Source organism: Electrophorus electricus, chromosome 21 (genome assembly GCF_041902795.1).
Source record: "Electrophorus electricus isolate QZ-2024a chromosome 21, ASM4190279v1, whole genome shotgun sequence".
Classification (NCBI taxonomy): Eukaryota; Metazoa; Chordata; class Actinopteri; order Gymnotiformes; family Gymnotidae; genus Electrophorus; species Electrophorus electricus.
In genome coordinates, this window is record NC_137517.1 from 3,507,120 (window position 1) to 3,525,669 (window position 18,550).

Consider the following 18,550-nt stretch of genomic DNA (forward strand, 5'->3'; position numbering starts at 1 on the left):
GATATTGATCACTGAGGACTACTTACACTACATTACATTACGTCCGGTTTTAAGAATGTATATTGTTTCAAAGTTGTCTGTGTTTTAAAACCCTTTTCAATCAATTCGGAAACGACCTGCGCATAATTGTTCAATGATAGCAAATCGTTTCATGTTCAAATGATGTCAAAGGGGCAGTGCTAACGGGCCGACCTTTGACCCAGTAAGACATCAGCGTCTTCTGATGTTTTGAGTTAGTCCTGCTTAGCTTTTAGCCGATTAGAAGGATTGACAGGGTGTGTTCCAGTAAGTCAGATCGAACAGAGAGCTTCTTCTAATTGTTACAGATGACTCCTGTTGCGGTGCTAAGTAGTCAGCCAGAGATTGGAGTAGACAGCGCCAACACTACACCGTGGTTTCCCCCTTCCCCCGAGACCTCATTACACCTATACAAAGAGGTCAGTGCACACTAGGCAGAATTCTAGCACATGTACATGTGCAATATGTATTAAGAGCCTTATTATGTAGTTCGATGATTTTTTTAATAGCATTGATCCAAAACATGTATTTATTTATTTTTCAACGATTTTAGCAGTGTGGTGTGTGTGTGTGTTTGTGTACATATCTGTGTGTGCGTGCGTGCATGTTTGTGCACATATTTTTCAGCATGCTTGATTGACTTCGAAGCCTCTAGACAAAGAACACACTCCTGAACTGTAGCCCCTTATGTAAAATAGTTTTACTATTGGCTCTGTGTTGCCGTGGTGACGCCAATGGGCATCGGGCGGCCTGGTCCTGAGTTGGCATCGGTCTCTGCGTCCCTGTTGCGCTCATCTATCTCAGACAGACACATGGCCGCCACCTGGAGCCATACGGAGCGCGCTGTCAGTTTCATTAAGCAGCCCAGACGCTCAGCCACCTCACACGCTCCCTTGTGCATTCGGCAATAGCACTCGAAACCTGGCGCCTGCCTGTAATCACAGTGAAGGTAATTGACGGAGGTGCGACGGAGTCGGAGGGTGGGCGGAGAGAGGGCGGAGCCGCAAAGTTGGCCCAGGGTATCGGATTTATGGGTGTCTTTTTTAAATTTTTTTTTAAATGAATCGATTAATGTATTGATCTTATTAGAATGGATTTCGTTTATGCACAGCAGGTATCTTCTCTGCCTTTTATCGCCGTGTCTCTCAGTGTGGATTTACTTTGTCTGTCAATGACAATTCACACGGGGCCCTCTGATGACCGCAGGGGTCCGGGGGTCCGGGGGGGATTTAAGAGTGTGTAACATCTGCCAAAGGAAGGGTTTGGAATTGGTGCTGTTCCAGATGATTAATCACCTCTTAAACCCTGTATTCACGGTCCTCTTAAACCCTGTATTCACGGTCCTCTTAAACCCTGTATTCACGGTCCTCCTAAACCCTGTATTCACGGTCCTCTTAAACCCTGTATTCATGGTCCTCTTAAACTCACAGTCCTCTTAAACCCTGTATTCATGGTCCTCTTAAACTCACGGTCCTCTTAAACCCTGTATTCACGGTCCTCTTAAACCCTGTATTCATGGTCCTCTTAAACTCACGGTCCTCTTAAACCCTGTATTCACGGTCCTCTTAAACCCTGTATTCACGGTACTCTTAAACCCTGTATTCACGGTCCTCTTAAACCCTATATTCATGGTCTTCTTAAACCCTAGATTCATGGTCCTCTTAAACCCTGTATTCACGGTCCTCTTAAACCCTGTATTCACGGTCCTCTTAAACCCTGTATTCATGGTCCTCTTAAACTCACGGTCCTCTTAAACCCTGTATTCACGGTCCTCTTAAACCCTGTATTCATGGTCCTGTCCTCTTAAACTCACGGTCCTCTTAAACCCTGTATTCACGGTCCTCTTAAACCCTGTATTCATGGTCCTCTTAAACTCACGGTCCTCTTAAACCCTGTATTCACGGTCCTCTTAAACCCTGTATTCACGGTCCTCTTAAACTCACGGTCCTCTTAAACCCTGTATTCATGGTCCTCTTAAACTCACGGTCCTCTTAAACCCTGTATTCACGGTCCTCTTTGTCCGAGAATCCACGGCAGTAATTACTCGATAGCAGTTTGCTTCACTTCACTTCTGCTCCGTTTTTAGTCTAGTCGTCTGAGGCAAGAGATCTGCCTCCAACTACCTGCTGATGTTACTAGTCTTCAAATCCCAGTTTAATCAACCGCTCATGCATTTTATGTTCGAAGAAATTTAAATGAGTCCATGATGGCTGATTATCCATTCTAATAGGATCTGTGATTTTTCTAATTTGCAAGTCTTACAATGAGTTGTTTTGTTTTTTGAGGTGTTGAGGAAGAGATTGTTATCTTCACACCACATTACAGCACAAACCGCATCCTGTTGCTAAGACTATTGTCCAAAATGTGTAGCATAATGGAGCTATCATTGACATGTATGAGAATAATGAAAATACCACCTTAGCTGCCCTGACTACTAAACCCATTTGTGAGAAACAAGAGGCGTGAGAGGACGCGCCCCCAAAGCCTTGAGAACTCGTGTTACTCACACAGATTTTCATGTTCAGTTGCCTAATATACTGTTGTATATTTTACCTGTTACCTATTGGCTTGATAGGTGAACTGTAATGGATCCTTATGAGGTGATGTGTACAGTTCCAGGCAACCAAAGCGTCCACGTGCTTTCATGGCCGCTGATATGAAGGTGACCGTCCTGGAGGCGTTTTCAGTATTCAGCTGCCACCACAGGATGGCACTGTGGTTTTGGCACTGAGTCTTGATGTTTCTCTATCGAACACAGAAAACTTTGATGAAGTGTCTCATTTCCCACAAAAAAGAAACCACCGGAGAGAAAGGGAGAGGGGGAGAGAGGGAGAGAGAGAGATAGATAGAGAGAGAGAGAGACAGAGAGAGAGAGAGAGAGAGGGAGAGAGGGAGAAGGAGAGAGAGAGGGTTGAGCACGAGAGTTCAGCGCAGCCCAAGATGCAGGCGATTTAAGCAAGTGTGGGCTCAAATGAGCCCCAGATGTGATCTTCACAGCCTGTTATCCATGCATGTTAAGGGAGTGGCATGAATGGTAGTGTGTGTGTGTGTATGTGTGTGTACCCCACCTGCCTCAGAGAGAAGCAACGAAGCAAAGCACCCCCTGGAGGCCGCAGAGCATTCTAGCACACCAAGGCCGGTTCCCGTACGCGAGGCTGAACTCGAATCCCGCCATCCATCCGTGTCTTTATTCCTGATGGCGCACGGAGTCGGCAAAAAGGCGGCCAGGCCCCGGCGGAAGCTGAGCTAACGGGGGTGAGAGGGGGGGTGTCCGATCTTTGGCCTGTTAAACAACCATGAGGCATGAGGGGCCAAGGATGTACAGATGAGCTTGTGCCCAACTCTCAGACGGCAGGATGCCCATTGTTCGTCTGCTGTATGCCGAATGTAATCACGTCCCCCACAGTTCGACAGTGCATGGAGCACACTCCCTCTGGAGAAAACAGAGACGAGGCAGGCGGTTCTGTCTCTAACAACCCCCCCCCCCCATCTTTAATGCCTAAAAACCCTTCGGAACGTCACGGAACACGCGCGCTAGTCCGTAAGAAGCGTGGTGTTGTGCGAATGACAGAGGTTTTCCGTGGCATGGTGCCTCGGCGTGGTGTCGGAGCACCCTCTCCTTACCGCTGCGGAGCTCTTATCACAACCAGCCTCCCAATCTCAGAAGCCTCGGAAGCAAACGCTCTGGCACACTCACAGGACCAACCTGGCAAAGCTAACAGCCTTGGACGAGGTACTTCAAATATTCCAGGATCTGGCCAGAGCGCCAGTGACTCTGGACCAGAGCAAAGATGAGGGCTGAACCAACACCCAGCGATGCCACAGACACGCTCCAGCATCCTAGTATTTCTGATATTGTTTATTTATCCAACTGGAGAAGGATCTGTGCAGCAGGGCCCAGCGGTAAAATAAGACCAGCCTGAGCCACTAGAAGTGGGCTAGAACTGGGCTTCTGAGTTTTCTGGATCTTTCTGACGTTCCAGTTGATTCTCTGCCTTGCTGTCATTAAGTCTGGAACGAAATGAAATTGTCACATTTAAAGACGAATAATCATTTGCCTCAGTGATAATGACAATTCAAGGTCTCCATAACTACACATTTTCTTCTATTCATGGACAGCCATGGAGGGGACCGAAAGACGTCGGGAACTGTGGAATTACCTGACAAGAGAGATTCCTGTTGGATATTTAAGTTCGCGCAGGCTGTAGGTGGAGTATCGCATCACTGCTTTATTCATTACTTTATATAAATCGGTTGGAATCATAATGGCGTGGGCATCTCATCGCCAGTGTGTCATGCCCGGACAGGGTTAACAGTCACGTTCATCCGGAGATCATCTCATCCCATCTCATCCTTTCTCCTCTTATCAGGAGGGAGATCTTTGATGTATTCCTTGGAGGATCAGGACGTGCGCACGGACGTGCGGGGCGGAGGTGGTCCGTGTGGCAGGCACCAGATGCTGAGGCGACCGTACTTCGGTCCATGTCCTCGCGGCCTGCCCGTGCGGGGAAACGCTCCACTCCACCCTCCCGCCACGCTGTAATTTGTTTAGATGTTGATTTATGAACTAATTGCCTCTAATTGCTGCTTAGCACCACTATTAATCCGTTCTGTCTGGTTCCTGGAGCACATTAGGCTAGATTTGTATAATGAAGTAATTAGTTCAATTACAGAAGAAATAGAAAGTGCAGAGAGAGAGAGAGAGGGAGAGAGAGAGAGTGAGAGAGAGAGAGGGAGTGAGAAGGAATGTAAGCCATCCACCGAAATGTGAACCCATAAAGGTATATCACGCTTACACACTCCATTTGCCTGTGCTACACCGCATTAAACACTCGTGTGATTCATGTGATCTGATATAGAGGTTTAAAATGTCTCCGGTAAGACTTGTCTCTTCGTCAGGAGTCTTCCTCACGTGGGCTGTCGAGGTCTGGGGAGCTGGAACTGGTCACGTGGACTGCTGCTATTGTCATAGTTATCAACCCTGTGGATCTCCTCACAGGGGTTACCGGTATACCCGAGGTATGGGGAGCCCGGCTGGAGAACTGTGGTTTAACTCCAAGCGAGGACGGCACACGCGCGACGCCGAAACGGGACGCCCTGCACCACGGGCCATGTCGCGGTGACGCGTGTCCTGAGGAGAAACAGCGCCGTGGCACTCTGGTTCAGCAGGTGCCTAATGCTGATATGTCATTACGAACGCGTGGTAATGGCTAAAGCGTCGCTGTGGGACTCTTTAGAAAGCTGCTCTGTGAACGAGAACTCCCCTGCTCGTATCCCACTAAACCTGTACAAACTCGGCCAAACGTCTTCAGATTTGGAAAAACTTGATTGATTTTTAGAAAATTTGTAGCATTTTGAACTCAGTTTCTTATTTTTATTCAACGTTTCATTGCTAATTACATTTCCATTCAGGATGCTGATTCAGGATCAGTCCAAGCGTTCTAAACACTTCTTGCCTGGAGGATTTATAAGTAAGATGCAACACAATAGCTGTGTTCACGCCTTGGGTCACACGAGCTCAGAGGTCAGAACTGGTGAAACAGAATTGTCTGGTTGCACTGATACAGAATATCTTCTTGCACAACAACAGAACTTCTGATTCACTTTGTGATAAAGTATGAGTGCTCTTAGCACTTGGCAGAGGTAGTCCTGTTTACATTTAATTGTATGCGGATATCGAAAACACATACTGTTTATGCCTGTGGTCAACACCTGGCTGTTTACACCTGGCTGTTCATGCAGTCAAGTGAAATCCGAAACACATGGTAGTGTGAGGTGTAAACAGGCACCACGAAATATAATTGCAACAGAGTTCAAAGAAAGCAAACCATTGTTAATGTCTACCGAATCCAGACAAATTCTAATTTTTGGAAAACGTTTATTGTGCATCCTTAAAATAACAAACTAAGGTTTGCAGCTTCCGACCGGGGGTCTCTCGGTTGCGACGGAACCTTTTCCGCCGAGGAAGCGTTGCGTCGGCGGTGTTGCCGAGACCCGGCCTTGGCACGAGTGTAGAGGAGCGGCGGCTCCCGCCGGTCACGCTGTGAAACATGCGTGGTGACGAGCAGGATGAGCACGCCTACAACAAAAGCTCCACCCACTCCGAGCAGGAGCCCATAGAGCAGAGGCCACGCCCCATCCAGCACGCGGCGCTCATAAGGGGCCACTGGGTGCCTCTTCACCACGAGATCCAAATCGTTCCAGGCCAAGCCTCTCACTGTCAGAGTCAACAACAACACAATTTTATGGTCATGCAAATGAAGGGAAACAATCACAAGGAAAAATACAGTTTGGGCTATTGCTGTAGAGATTATATCATTTCAGTCGTCCATGACCTCTTAGGAGCCTGATTTCTGAGTTAGCCTTTACAGAGCACATATACAAACAGCGGCTTCATTTGAGAGGCTTTACACTGACTGTGTTGTATTCTAACCTAATCTTTAGTAAACTTTGCCAAACGTCAGGATGAAAAGGAAAATTTTAATGCTTGCTGAAGAATTCAAGTGTCTTCAACATTAAAGTGCTCTTTTGAACAAATTACCTTCGCATGAACAAAACATCCAATAAATCTGCATGGCGGTTAATTTCATTCTTTAATTCACACTTATACACCGAAAACACAATTTCTTTGACAGTTATTACAGATCAGCTGGGAACTCTGCTAAGATCTTTTTTTTGCATAGTCGCTAAACTCAGTTGTGAGCAGGGTGCTCCCCCACCGCGCTTGTTTTTGGGACGTTGATGAGCTAATTAAGTAGCAAGTTGGTACAGAATAGCTCACTGGCAATAGGTGCAAAAGACAAGAGAAATATACAGTCACAAATGAGTTCATGACATGAAAGTCAGTTCAATCTCTCATGATGATTACTAGTTTAGTACTAGTACGAGCGACACATTTTTAACAGAAAAGTTGTGCACTGTAGGGACACTTTTATTGTTTCACTGATTTTTTATGTTTTTGACACTTTTTTTAATCAAACGAGGGCTTTAATTATTTTAACAAATCACTCTATCGGCGTTCGTGATTCACGGACGCATCAAGGAAGTCAGATTTTGCAGCCATCTACGAAGACTGGCACAGCCACGAGGACATGAGTCTGCAGAGCCCGCGTCTGCCGATGAGCGTCCTCTCACGTGCGTGTGTGTGCACGCGCTCGTGTACGTTCCATCTCACCTCCGGTAACTGGCAGGCGAGCCACGGCAGCGCTCTGAGGAACGCACTGTAACCGTCCCTGATGCACCTGCGTTTACGTTCCTGTTCCTCACCTTTCCTCGCGGAGCGCTGTGCGGTCTCCGTGTGCCGATCCTCCTCTGGCGGAGATCGGGTCAGGCGGGAGGCCGCGTCATTGACGAATTTGTCGTAGGCGTCTACGTGGCGGTACAGACTCAGCACTTTGTCCTGGTTGATGTTCTTACCCAGCTCTGTGAGGTCAACAACACGGACGAACGAACGCGCTTAGCGCCTCTGCCACAGTCTGGCACTACTGTGCCTGTTACGAAACAAGGAGAAGTATTTGTGTTTTCGTTCCTTGACATAATTAAAGACACTGCAGTGCTCGCGCTCAGAGCTCTGTGCTGCCGCGGCAGACATTTGCCCCGATCATTTATTTTATACTCGTACATGCAACCACGGGACTCCTGAAGTACATAAAGAAGTCAAACACATAACAGCGGTGCATACGAACAGGCTGGAAACGGCTGCCAGTGTGCAGCAGGGCCCTTGAATGTGGCAGGAGGGGGTGATTTAACCCGGGGTGCAGCCACACTCACACTACACTTGCACTGCACTCATGCTACACTCACTCTACACTCACACTACACTTGCTCTACACTCACTCTACTCTCACTCTACTCTCACGCTACACCCACGCTACTCTCATGCTACACTTGCTCTGCACTCACTCTACTCTCACGCTACTCTCATGCTACACTCACTCTTCTCACGCTACACTCACTCTACGCTCACACTACACTTGCTCTACACTCACTCTACTCTCACTCTACTCTCACGCTACACTCACGCTACTCTCATGCTACACTTGCTCTACACTCACTCTACTCTCACGCTACTCTCATGCTACACTCACTCCTCACGCTACACTCACTCTACGCTCACACTACACTTGCTCTACTCTCACGCTACACTCACGCTACTCTCATGCTACACTCACTCTACTCTCACTCTACTCTCACTCTACTCTCACGCTACTCTCATGCTACACTCATGCTACACTCACTCTACTCTCACTCTACTTTCGCTCTATTCTCACGCTACACTCACGCTACTCTCATGCTACACTCACTCTACTCTCGCTCTACTCACTCTACTCTCACGCTACACTCTACTCTCACGCTACACTCACTCTTCTCATGCTACACTCACTCTACTCTCACTCTATTCTCACTCTACTCTCGCTCTACTCACTCTACACTCTCTACTCTCATGCTACACTCACTCTACACTCACTCTTCTCATGCTAACCTCACTCTACTCTCACGCTACACTCACTCTTCTCATGCTACACTCACTCTACTCTCACTCTATTCTCACTCTACTCTCGCTCTACTCACTCTACACTCACTCTACTCTCATGCTACACTCACTCTACACTCACTCTTCTCATGCTAACCTCACTCTACTCTTACGCTACACTCACGCCACACTCACTCTACTCTCACTCTACTCATGTTACTCTCACACTACAGCCTCTTGGCAGTCTGGCGATTAAAGCTCGGGGTATTGTTGAACCGAGCATCTCGCATGAGTGTCGCTATCCGCGGAGGAATCACTTCCATTCCCCGCCACGCACGGCTTTGACGGAAGGATATTCCTCGCCTTTTCTATCTTGTCACCACCCCTCCTCCCTTCTTTACATCCATCTTATCCTCTCTTTCTTCCTCATACAGGGGAATGATGAAAGGAACAGATGGAGGATAGTGAATCCGTGTCAGCTCATTTACACCTTCTCATATCCGACGCCACTCGGCTGTGGAGCTGCCCGTGCGCTGGACTGCGTCGGCTGCCAGAAAGTGGCACCGTGTAAAATACGCCGCTGCGGAGGCCTGCCGAAATAACGCGACGCTCTGGCGGATTCCGTAATTCCACTAATCCACGCGGCGTTCATTAATCATTGCGGATAACAAAAGAAAACTTTCCGAGTCTGAAGAAGGGACTACTTTTCCTGTTTGTTTGTTTGCTTGTTTTCTGAAGACAAAGTCACGCCAACATGAGCTGTTGGATGTCAGATTTGGAACTGGTTCATTTGGAACTCATTCATTTGCATTAGTTTTGCAGTATATCATTGTATGTGAGCATCAAAAGACCAGGCATGCACAAATGCGTGACTTGGACAGATGGCATAATATTGGCAGAAGCGTTCACATTTAGAGGTTACGCAAGTAACCGTAACCAGCGATGTTTACACTTTCTTATTAGCTGGAAAATGACCAACGCAGACATGACAGATGTAATACCAAGATTTCTCTGCACCTCTGTGCATAAATGCTGATGGTTTAAATAATAGATCATTATCAGCCAACAGTTGTCCAGTATTTTAACATTTCCAGGAGGTTTAGTGCTAAAAATGATTTCATGCATGTCAAGGTGTGTGCTTACATCTTTCTTGTGAAAGTGAAGAGTTGGCACTCTGTGTGCACATTGACAGTGCAGGGCTGATAAGAGGCCATGCCTAAAACTTTCACTCTGTGATCATGAAACAGGTCAATACTTTATATAGTACGACAGCAATCTACCTGACGATGAATTCAATTGAAATTCATTCACAATTATGCTTCACCTACAATTTTTAAAGTAAACTGTACTGTACTCCACTACACATCTGAACCCTACTGAATGTATATTGTGTATGTGTGTATTGAATATACTATAAGCTGATCAACTCATCTGTTAAAGTGTTCCACTGTCTGTCTGTGTGTGTGTGTGTGTGTGTGTGTGTGAGTGCCTGACCTATGGCAATGTCAGTCCTTCCGATCTGTTGCAGAGCGCGAGACAGTCTGTCATAGTGCGTCTCCGCGCTATGAGCCTGAAGCCAGTCTGTCAGAGCTGGATGACAGTGGGTCTCCTTATCTGACCCCACCCCCCCCAACACACACACACACACACACACACACTATGATTCTCTAGCTAATCCCAGACCAGCTGAACACATTAAGCGCTGGCAGTAAGAAGAGCTAATCTTCACATGGCTCTCTCTCACACAATTAAGCAATTTCCTCCTGCCTGTTGCCTTAATGTGACTGGGTCATTGACAAAATTACACTGTGGAATGTTTCTGATTAAGGAACCAAAGACTTTCACTGGTAGTGACCTGAGCCAGTACACTCTGATGTCCTTCCAAAAATTTGCACATGCATGAAATTAAACGCTCAGGTGAACCCGACTCTGAGAGCCTGACGCGGCTCCTCGTCGAACACTAGACGCAGTTTTATCTTGAGCCACCTGAGCGTATGTTCTGGTCCGTCCAGGCAGAGTAGAATTGCGGTACCTAAGCTCCTTCGTGTGCGAGGTGGCAACCCCAGCTGGTTGTTCTCTGCAGACAAGCGATCGAGCTGTTTGAAGACGTTCTCCTCGGGGCGGGAGATGGTCAGGAGGAGCACCTCACACTCATGCACCGTCAGCAGCTCTACCAGCCGCTGTAGCTGGTGTACCCCCACGTCCTCAGACACTGGAGGTGGAGAAAGGTAGCAGTGAGATGTAGCTGCATGCACCATGGGCCTTGGGGCTCTGGCGCGGACAGAACTATGTCATAGCGTGTGTGTGTGTGTGTGTGTGTGTGTGTTTCTTGACAGTGCTTTTATGGAAAACAACATCATATTCATAATAACAGCATGAACATTAATCCTTGAAAATGCAATGATTGGATCACAACAACCAGACATCACCCGACAGGCCTTGCTGGTTACGTTGTGAAATGACGCTGTCTTGCAGCTACTGCACTGTTTTAATATTTTAGCATCACAGTAGTTATTTAATAAAAAAATTATTTAGTGACAATGAAAAATTCTTTTCACCTTGTGCTTATTTTTTACCATCATCTACATTCAGACTGTCAAGAGATTTGTTTCAGGGTGTGTACTGTTCACTGTACCATGGGATGAATATTCTAATAGCCTAATAGTTACCATACGTATATGAAAGGCCATATATTTAGAAATAGCAGATTAGAGTTAAAAATGCCATCTAAAGATTCTGATACAGGCCCTTCAGGGAAATCCAGCAGCAATCAAACTAGCTGCATGTCAGCTCTCATGTCAGCCTAACACGAACAGGAAAAAGCTCTGGTGAAAGACTTGGAGGGAGGTTAAGCTCCGTGAGGACACCACGAGGGCTTAACACCCCCGAGCTTGCCGGTAACAGTAGAGGCACGTGCAGACACGCGTCTTCCACCGCGTTCAGCACGCAACATCTGCGTTTGCACGGCTGGTTAGGCAGGTGCTCCCTGCTGGCTAACGCTGTCAGTCTGATAGACGTTTTTTTCTTACATTATCAGACAGCACTGTCAGGCTCTAAAATTAGGATGTACCCAGTCTGTCATATGAAATACATGACTTTGCCAAAAACACGTCAAAGTTTCCTAGCACACCAATTCTCTCGGAAAAGCACGACTCTTTAGACCTTGTGTTCAGCACAAGATTTCTCATGCCACCTAAGAAAAGATTACACCTCTCTGCTGAGGTGAGGCAGTTGGTCAGAGTAGGGTTGGCTGGACAGATGTCTGATCTGAGGCTGGGCAGCCCAGGCTTTCTGCTTCCTGTCACCTATTGGTCATCCTCGTGTGAGCTGGCAGTTGCTTTGCATGTATCGATATTATTTTAGCGTGTCACATGCATGTCAAAAACAAATTCTTTGCATTTGATCGGTTTAACAGATCGCTGTTGTACCTGAACACACATGGTCTCAGAAAGTCCACGCTCTATATGCTAGTCTGTTTGTATCGGTGTTAAAAGACCAAAATTAAAAACGACTTCTGTTCTCTGGTCTGAATATCCTTTCCTAAATACTGCAAGTGGTTATACTCTGGGAGAATGAATCAAACAGGAGCCTTTTTGTGTGGCTTAAAATCAGGGCTTTTAGCGTCGATGAGACTGCACCAGTGTCTTAAGCATTCTCAGCTCAGGCACCGTACGTGAGAACCGGATCTGACCTCTTACACTGCTTTACTCCTAACCGAGCCAACGGCAGCATGTGAAAACAGGCTACGGCGATAATGAAACGTTTGCTCATTCCGTCACCTGCTCCGTTACGTCAGACGCCCAAAGTTGTTGTTGTTTAAAAAAAAAAAAAAACACCAAGGTTCACGTCCTTGCTACGTAGAGCTCCGTGGTGCAGACGCCAAGCAAAGTTTTGAGAAATGGGGGTTTTTCTTTGTAAGTGCGCCGAGTGAACACCACGCACACCGTTTAACTAGGCTCTCTTTATACGGTCGTTATGACAACTGTTGCCACTTGTGACTAAAACTGATGCCATCCTCTGGAAACGTCGGAACAGCTGTGAGCGCACCGCGACAGACAGATGGGAGTTATCGGGTACGGGACGAGAAAGACGCGCCGCTCCCTTCCCTCACCGCCCAAATCATTTTCCCAGCGTCAATATCCCACGTCAAGCGCGACTCCCACGTCCCGCTTCCGTTCGCTAAGCCCGCCCCGTCCTGCCAAAGCTGTCGTGGCGTCTTACAGCTGTGCGGAGCCGGTATGTCTCACCTGCGTCGGCGCAGAGGCCGGGCCGAGCGAGCAGCAGGAGGCAGAGGAGGACGCGAAGGCCTGACATTAAAGTGGAGAAGGGCTGGCCTCGGAGCACACCACCGTGCGCCCCGCGGCGGGTCCGGGCGGGTTGGGCACCGTGCGCCCCGCGGCGGGTCCGGGCGGGTTGCATTGGTCGAGTAGCCGCAGTGGCCTGGAACTCGGCGCGAGACAGCATTCTCGCGATGCCGGTGATTTAGCACAGGAGCTCTATTACATCGCTGTTCGGACATACACCAGAAAGAAAGTTGTTGTTGTTCTTTTACTTTCAACATTTTGTAATAGTATGATATAATAATTTCCATCTTCCTCTATTGCTTTCTGAACTATATTGTTCCTTTTTTTTTCTTTTTTTTTGGTAATAAATATTTCCACAATGACAGAATTATTTGGACTGCCTTCCAGACGTATTTGTGCATACTGGAGAATCACTAGTGATGCACGTGTAACAAAGACCCGGTTTTCATTACAGTCATACTTCCACCACGAGTCCAAAATATGATTTTTCTCATAGAACTAAAAACCCACAACGTGCGTGCCAACTCAAAGCAGAAAGAGAAGTGTACCAACACCGCTGGTGTGATATATTGAAAAACAGAAAATCCATTTCAGAGCGGAATATGCCTCACTGGTACCCTTGTCCACATGTGGTGTATTGTTGTGGTCATATTTTCAGCTCTGGAACAGATGCTCTTTGTGTAGCGGTTCCTCTGGCCGTGGTGTGATGATGTCATGGTCAGGAGAGTTTCTTTGTCCCTCCGAAATCCGGCCACCAGCAGAAATCTGAGCAAAAAAAATAAAAATAAAAAATCTACTGCTTTGCATTTGTTTTTCTTTCTGTTTTTCATTTTTGGAGAACAATTGACCGTGCTGTCCACACGGGGAATCAATTGAGCGAAGCTAAACAAACCTCCCACCGTTCTCACCTCTGCCTTCTCCTCGCACTAATGCGGACGTTATTGAACTCTAAAGCTCTCTGGAGGCCCGGGGGTTTTTTTTTGTTGAAAATCCACTGCTTTTGACTTTGAAAATGTTTTTTTTTTTTTTTTTTTTTTTCTGCTGCATTAGAACGGAGGGCGGAATGCGCTCCTGAGCTGTGGCAGACCTCAGACCCACACGGGCACGCGTGCGGGGCCGAATACGGGTTAAGACCAACGTGGGGTGCGGTAGATACAAAAATGAGAGTAAGATGATTGCGGTGAAAGTGAGACCGTTACATACTGTACAATGAACAGACACATGCAAACACAATGACGTACATGCACATGGGCAGAATCACGGTCGTTGTAAAGGAGTTTATTAGTGTGGCTGTGGAGCAAAAACAGAAACAGTATTGCATAAATACGTCTGGAAGGCAGTCCGAGGCGTAACACTTTTAGTTCAGTGGAAGAACTTTATCTGGAAGTAAGTGTGTGTGTGTGTGTGTGTGTGTGTGTGTGAGAGAGAGAGAGTGTGAGTGTGTGTGTGTGTGTGTGTGTGTGTGTGAGTGTGTGTGTGTGTGTGTGTGCATGCGCGCGCGACCCGTCTGTGCTTCTCTATAACAGCAAATGGAAAAAAAAGACCAGTCTGGCATTTGGGACCAGGGCCGGGGGTTAGGGGACCCAAGCAAAAGGAAATTGCTTTACATGGATGTTTAGAAGTGATGGACTTAAGGCGTGTCTGCACTGTGATAGAGGCCACAGGGTGCAGGGGGGGGGCACACACTCTCACTGTTTGCCATGCGCCGGCGCAGACTCGCTAATGGACTCGCCCAGTGGCCGCCAGAACTCAGCAGACAAAGGGATGGCGTAGGCTGTAACAGGGGAGGTGTTGAGAGGACGGTGAGAACGCGAGACTCGGCCTCTACCGCAGAAACTGTGGAGCCCTTTCTCCTGCGGGGCGGCGATGAAATCGGCCGGACTTGCAGCTAAATGCCCTCATTCTTCTCCGCCGGCCTGTCCCGTACTGGATGGGCGCCTTCCGTGGGCGTGACGTGACCATCCCGTGTCTCCTACACTTCACACCACTGAAATCTGATTGGTTAGAGACACAGACTCCGGTGGAATGAAGGATAGAGTCCACAGACTGTCCTGTAACGGCATCTCGAGAAGGTTCGGCTCGTTCCGTGGGGGAGGGGAGGCCTGTGAAAACAAAAACAGAACCGGTGAGCGTCCAGGACGCGGCGCGCTCTCCTGTTCAGGGATGTGACCGCCTGTCCTGACGAGTTTGGGCAGCAGCCGCGCTGGTCGACGTGGGAGCGAGTGGAGTGGAGAATGTACTGTGTAACATGGCCTCTCCCTACAGCAAGCCCAGGCCTGCCGTGCGCGCCATGCCTCTGGGCCACGGAGGCGTCAGTGTCTGAACACTAGCAGCAGTACAAAGGTTTGCGGCCCCGCTAAAGCGTAACTCAACACCTCTGCCTCACTACTGCCACATTAACACACACACGCACGAACCAGCTCGAGCACACACACAAAACAGCTGCATGAACCCTGAAAGATGCATTTCGCCATGCTTTTGATGGTATTAATCTGACCCCCCTTCATGTCACACAAATGTGTTTTTTTATAAATTTGTCTGACATTCACATTAATTAATTGTTGCCACAGTAGTTCGTCTTAAATAACCTTTTGAGAAATTGATCATCTGACTTTGGAACTGTGCTTAAACGAACCATAATCACTAACTGTGTTGGTCAGTCGAATGTGGTTCCAGAAACCCTCCCAAACAATACCCATTACCATTCACACACTCAACACACTCTGCAGATGTATGCACCTTGGAAAAGATTCGACACTCACCTCATGTACCGTGTTAGATCCACACTTACGACAGACACAATTCAACTACAGAGACATTCGGTCAAACACATCTAGTCCCCCGCCCCCAAAAAAAGGCAACAAACCTTCGTAAAAAGTAAGACGAGGCTGGGTACAGCATTCCCCATGTCCCGCTGTGAGCTGCTGCACGCACCTCTCTCTGCTGTCTGCCTTTATTTGCCTACCTGACTCAGGTATTGCTGTTTTGCTTCTAAGCTCGGACCAATAGGAAGCAGCGATGCAAGGTAAACCGCTCCCCTCGCCGTCCTAAAGGGCAGCCACACCCAGGGCTCCGTGCTGCTGTATCCAGGGTCTACGTGGGGCAGAGCACCTCTGTCGCACGTCAAACTGCAAAACCGAACACGTTCACACAAACGGAGGGTTTTGAGTTTGACATGACTTGTACAGTGCAAGTGTTTATTGACTCACCTACTGCTTCACAACCATTTGATATGTGAATCCAGGTGCTTGTGCTTATGTTTCTAGGCGTTTGGCTTGTCCACGATGTGTAGTAATTTGCCAGTGAATAAAGAATACGGGTCTATGCATAATGCATGTGAGAGCCATTCAGATGATGAATACCGAATGTTTGCCAAGACCAAACACCTACACATCTTCTTTTCCTCAGTTTCCATCAGCATTTCATCCGAAATCAGTCGCGTTTATTGCTTTGTCAGATTCTGAATCTGCCATTTCTTATGTTCACTCATTTGGAGTGGTTTTTTTTTTTTTTTTTGGCAGCAGATTCCTCCCTGCATTGGAACATGAAAAAGTCTGCAATGCTGCGACTGCAGATAAAAACGGAGCCATTTCACTTAGGGCTCAAGTCTGAACAGGCGCGGCGTAACCCAACCCAACTGTGGATTTCAGCAGGGCTGAATCGAAGGAGAAGACAATGGGCTGTCAGGAAAACAGGAGGGGGTGGTTGCTTGGGGGGGGGGGGGGTGAGTCGGTTTGCAGCTTTTTTGGAATTGCTGAGATCTATAGCCCCCTTAGCAGCTGGTTGTCTTCAGAGCAAGCGTGCTTATTTCAAAGCTATCTTTGCCTCATATGATTTTATTGAAGCGGAGTCAATAAGTCTGAGTTATGTGTGCTTATTTACTGGCGAAGGACTCTCTGGCTGCCTGGAAACTGAAGGCCTGGCGCCGGTGGATGGCCAGCACCCTGTTATCTCCTTTGAAGGAGCTTTGGGCAGTAACTGACGACTCTCAGCTCTAGACAACGCAGGGACTGCTGATTCCACACATACGGCGTCCTACGCAGAGCGGTTCGTGAGATATGAGACTGCCAGTTAGGCCACTTTGCTTTTTGAGGTTGGGCTGATAATCCATGCTGCATGCCTTGGTCCTGGGGACAGAGAAGTCAATTAATACTAATGTTCAGCCTATTACAAGTGATTATAGTTTTGTCATAAATAGTTTTCCCAGGAGAGTAGAGGGGACTTCAGGGGAGAATTGTGAGGGGTGCAATAGTCACTCCCACCCTTTGTAGGAGGCATATGTGGTGTGGGGGTATGTCAGAGGCCCCAGGATGTCTCTGGTGGCTGTAGTCAGAGATTAGATCTGACACAGCCAAGGCCCCGCCCATCACAGTGAGTGCTTGTGGGTGTGGGTGTGTGTGTTTGTGTGGGATTTGTGTGTGCGTGTGCTCTTAAGGACCCTTCCACAAACACATGACCACCTTTTCAGGATCGCAAGCAAGGAACATTTTTAAAATTCCTCGAAAGTTCTAAGCAGGGACACTATAAAATCACTGCAGTGCTGTTTGAATCCCACCCAGGAACTGGCCAGTTGTAAACAATGTCAAGTATTCTGAAGCCGTGTGCCCTTATTAAATTTACAGCAACACGACGCCCTGCACGTTGCTTCTTTAAGAAGTTAGGGGCTACCTCAATCAAAACAACCCACTGTTTGGCCTCACCTGTCCAAACAGTCACGGCCATCCACACCTGCATCTCGATGCCCAGCAAACACACACTCCTGGGGGTTGTTTGAGGTGCCCATCCTGTTGGAGAAGCGAGGGTCATGGGGTCATGGCTGAAGCTCTGCATTCCCCTATTGTCTCTCTGCCTGCTGCGTTCGCCAAGTCCTAGCTCATAGCTGTCCCACCTGAACCCAACAGCCAACCACATAAATCATACTCTCAGTTGCCAAGCGCTAATCCACAATTTCCGAATTGCCAGCATCCATCACTGGCACGAAATCCCATCCATCACCGGTACGGGAATCACGCTGTCCGAGAATGGCTCTCTGTACCGTGCAGGGGAGCTGAGCCGAAGGTCAGACGCGGAGTGGAAGGTTACTTTTTATTGGAAAAGAATTGGGAGTGATGCTATCTAGATGGCTAGCGTACCCCCCGCCCAAGAAAGGCTGAGGGATCTTTGATTACAGAATCAGTGTGTGCGGATTTCAGATATACATGGGCTAATCAATCCGAGGAACTTTCACTTACTTCCCGGAGGTACTATTCTTTCTTTACATGTTGTATCACGATTAACTGAAGAAAGACATACTCTCTCGAATGGGTTCAGATGCAGAAGGAGGACAGCGGAGAGGAGATGGTGGTGGTTGGTGCTGAGACCTCCATCAGGCTGCCTGGGTCCAGGGCACCCACCAGAAAACGTGCGGTTTGTCACAGATGACCTGCGGGCTCGCCGGACCGCCTGACCCAACTGTCAGTAAAAGCAAAGTAGGTGCCAGCCGGTGCCCGGCAGGTGTGGTCAGATGTTTTGTGGAGGACTCAGGACCTGGTTGGGGTGGGTGGGGTCAGGGCTGGAACTCCGCTTGGTTTCTCTGTCCCACAGCCGCACGCCGAGGCGAGGAGGTGCCCGGTTACTGCCTCCCAAGCCTGCAGGCAGAAAATCTGCCTCGACATGCCCAGGAATGTGTTGTTTCCCCGTGCTTCTACATACCTCCACATGTAGAAGAGAATGCGCAGAGATTAAAACAAATGTTGCCCTCTTATCTCAAGGATTC

At 48.0% G+C, this 18,550-nt stretch overlaps 1 protein-coding gene across 4 annotated transcripts; it reads right to left on the minus strand.

The window, feature by feature from the left end:
• Positions 1–5,887: 5,887 nt before the first annotated feature.
• Positions 5,888–15,744, minus strand: tmdd1 (transmembrane and death domain 1). Of its 4 annotated transcripts, none has more exons than XM_081704902.1 (8): positions 15,662–15,744; positions 14,037–14,897; positions 13,413–13,560; positions 12,739–12,998; positions 10,524–10,703; positions 9,986–10,105; positions 7,285–7,440; positions 5,888–6,235 (listed from the first exon to the last, which is right to left on the minus strand). In XM_081704902.1, the coding sequence occupies exons 4-8, from the start codon at positions 12,953–12,955 to the stop codon at positions 5,910–5,912; spliced, it is 999 nt and encodes a 332-aa protein (XP_081561028.1). In that variant the 5' UTR covers positions 12,956–12,998; positions 13,413–13,560; positions 14,037–14,897; positions 15,662–15,744; the 3' UTR covers positions 5,888–5,909. The 4 variants fall into 4 exon arrangements, with proteins under 4 accessions (XP_081561028.1, XP_081561029.1, XP_081561031.1 ...); XM_081704903.1 differs by having other exon boundaries at positions 13,407–13,560; XM_081704905.1 differs by lacking the exon at positions 9,986–10,105.
• Positions 15,745–18,550: the final 2,806 nt, after the last annotated feature.

Excerpts from the sequence above, each read along its gene's own strand:
- tmdd1 (XM_081704902.1), bottom strand. The coding sequence starts at position 12,955 with ATGCTGTCTCGCGCCGAGTTCCAGGCCACTGCGGCTACTCGACCAATG. Across the intron at positions 7,441-9,985 it reads AAGGACTGACATTGCCATAG|AGCTGGGTAAGAACATCAAC; the intron begins GTCAGGCACTCA and ends TTGACCTCACAG. Across the intron at positions 6,236-7,284 it reads ACAGCGCTCCGCGAGGAAAG|TGAGAGGCTTGGCCTGGAAC; the intron begins GTGAGGAACAGG and ends TGACTCTGACAG.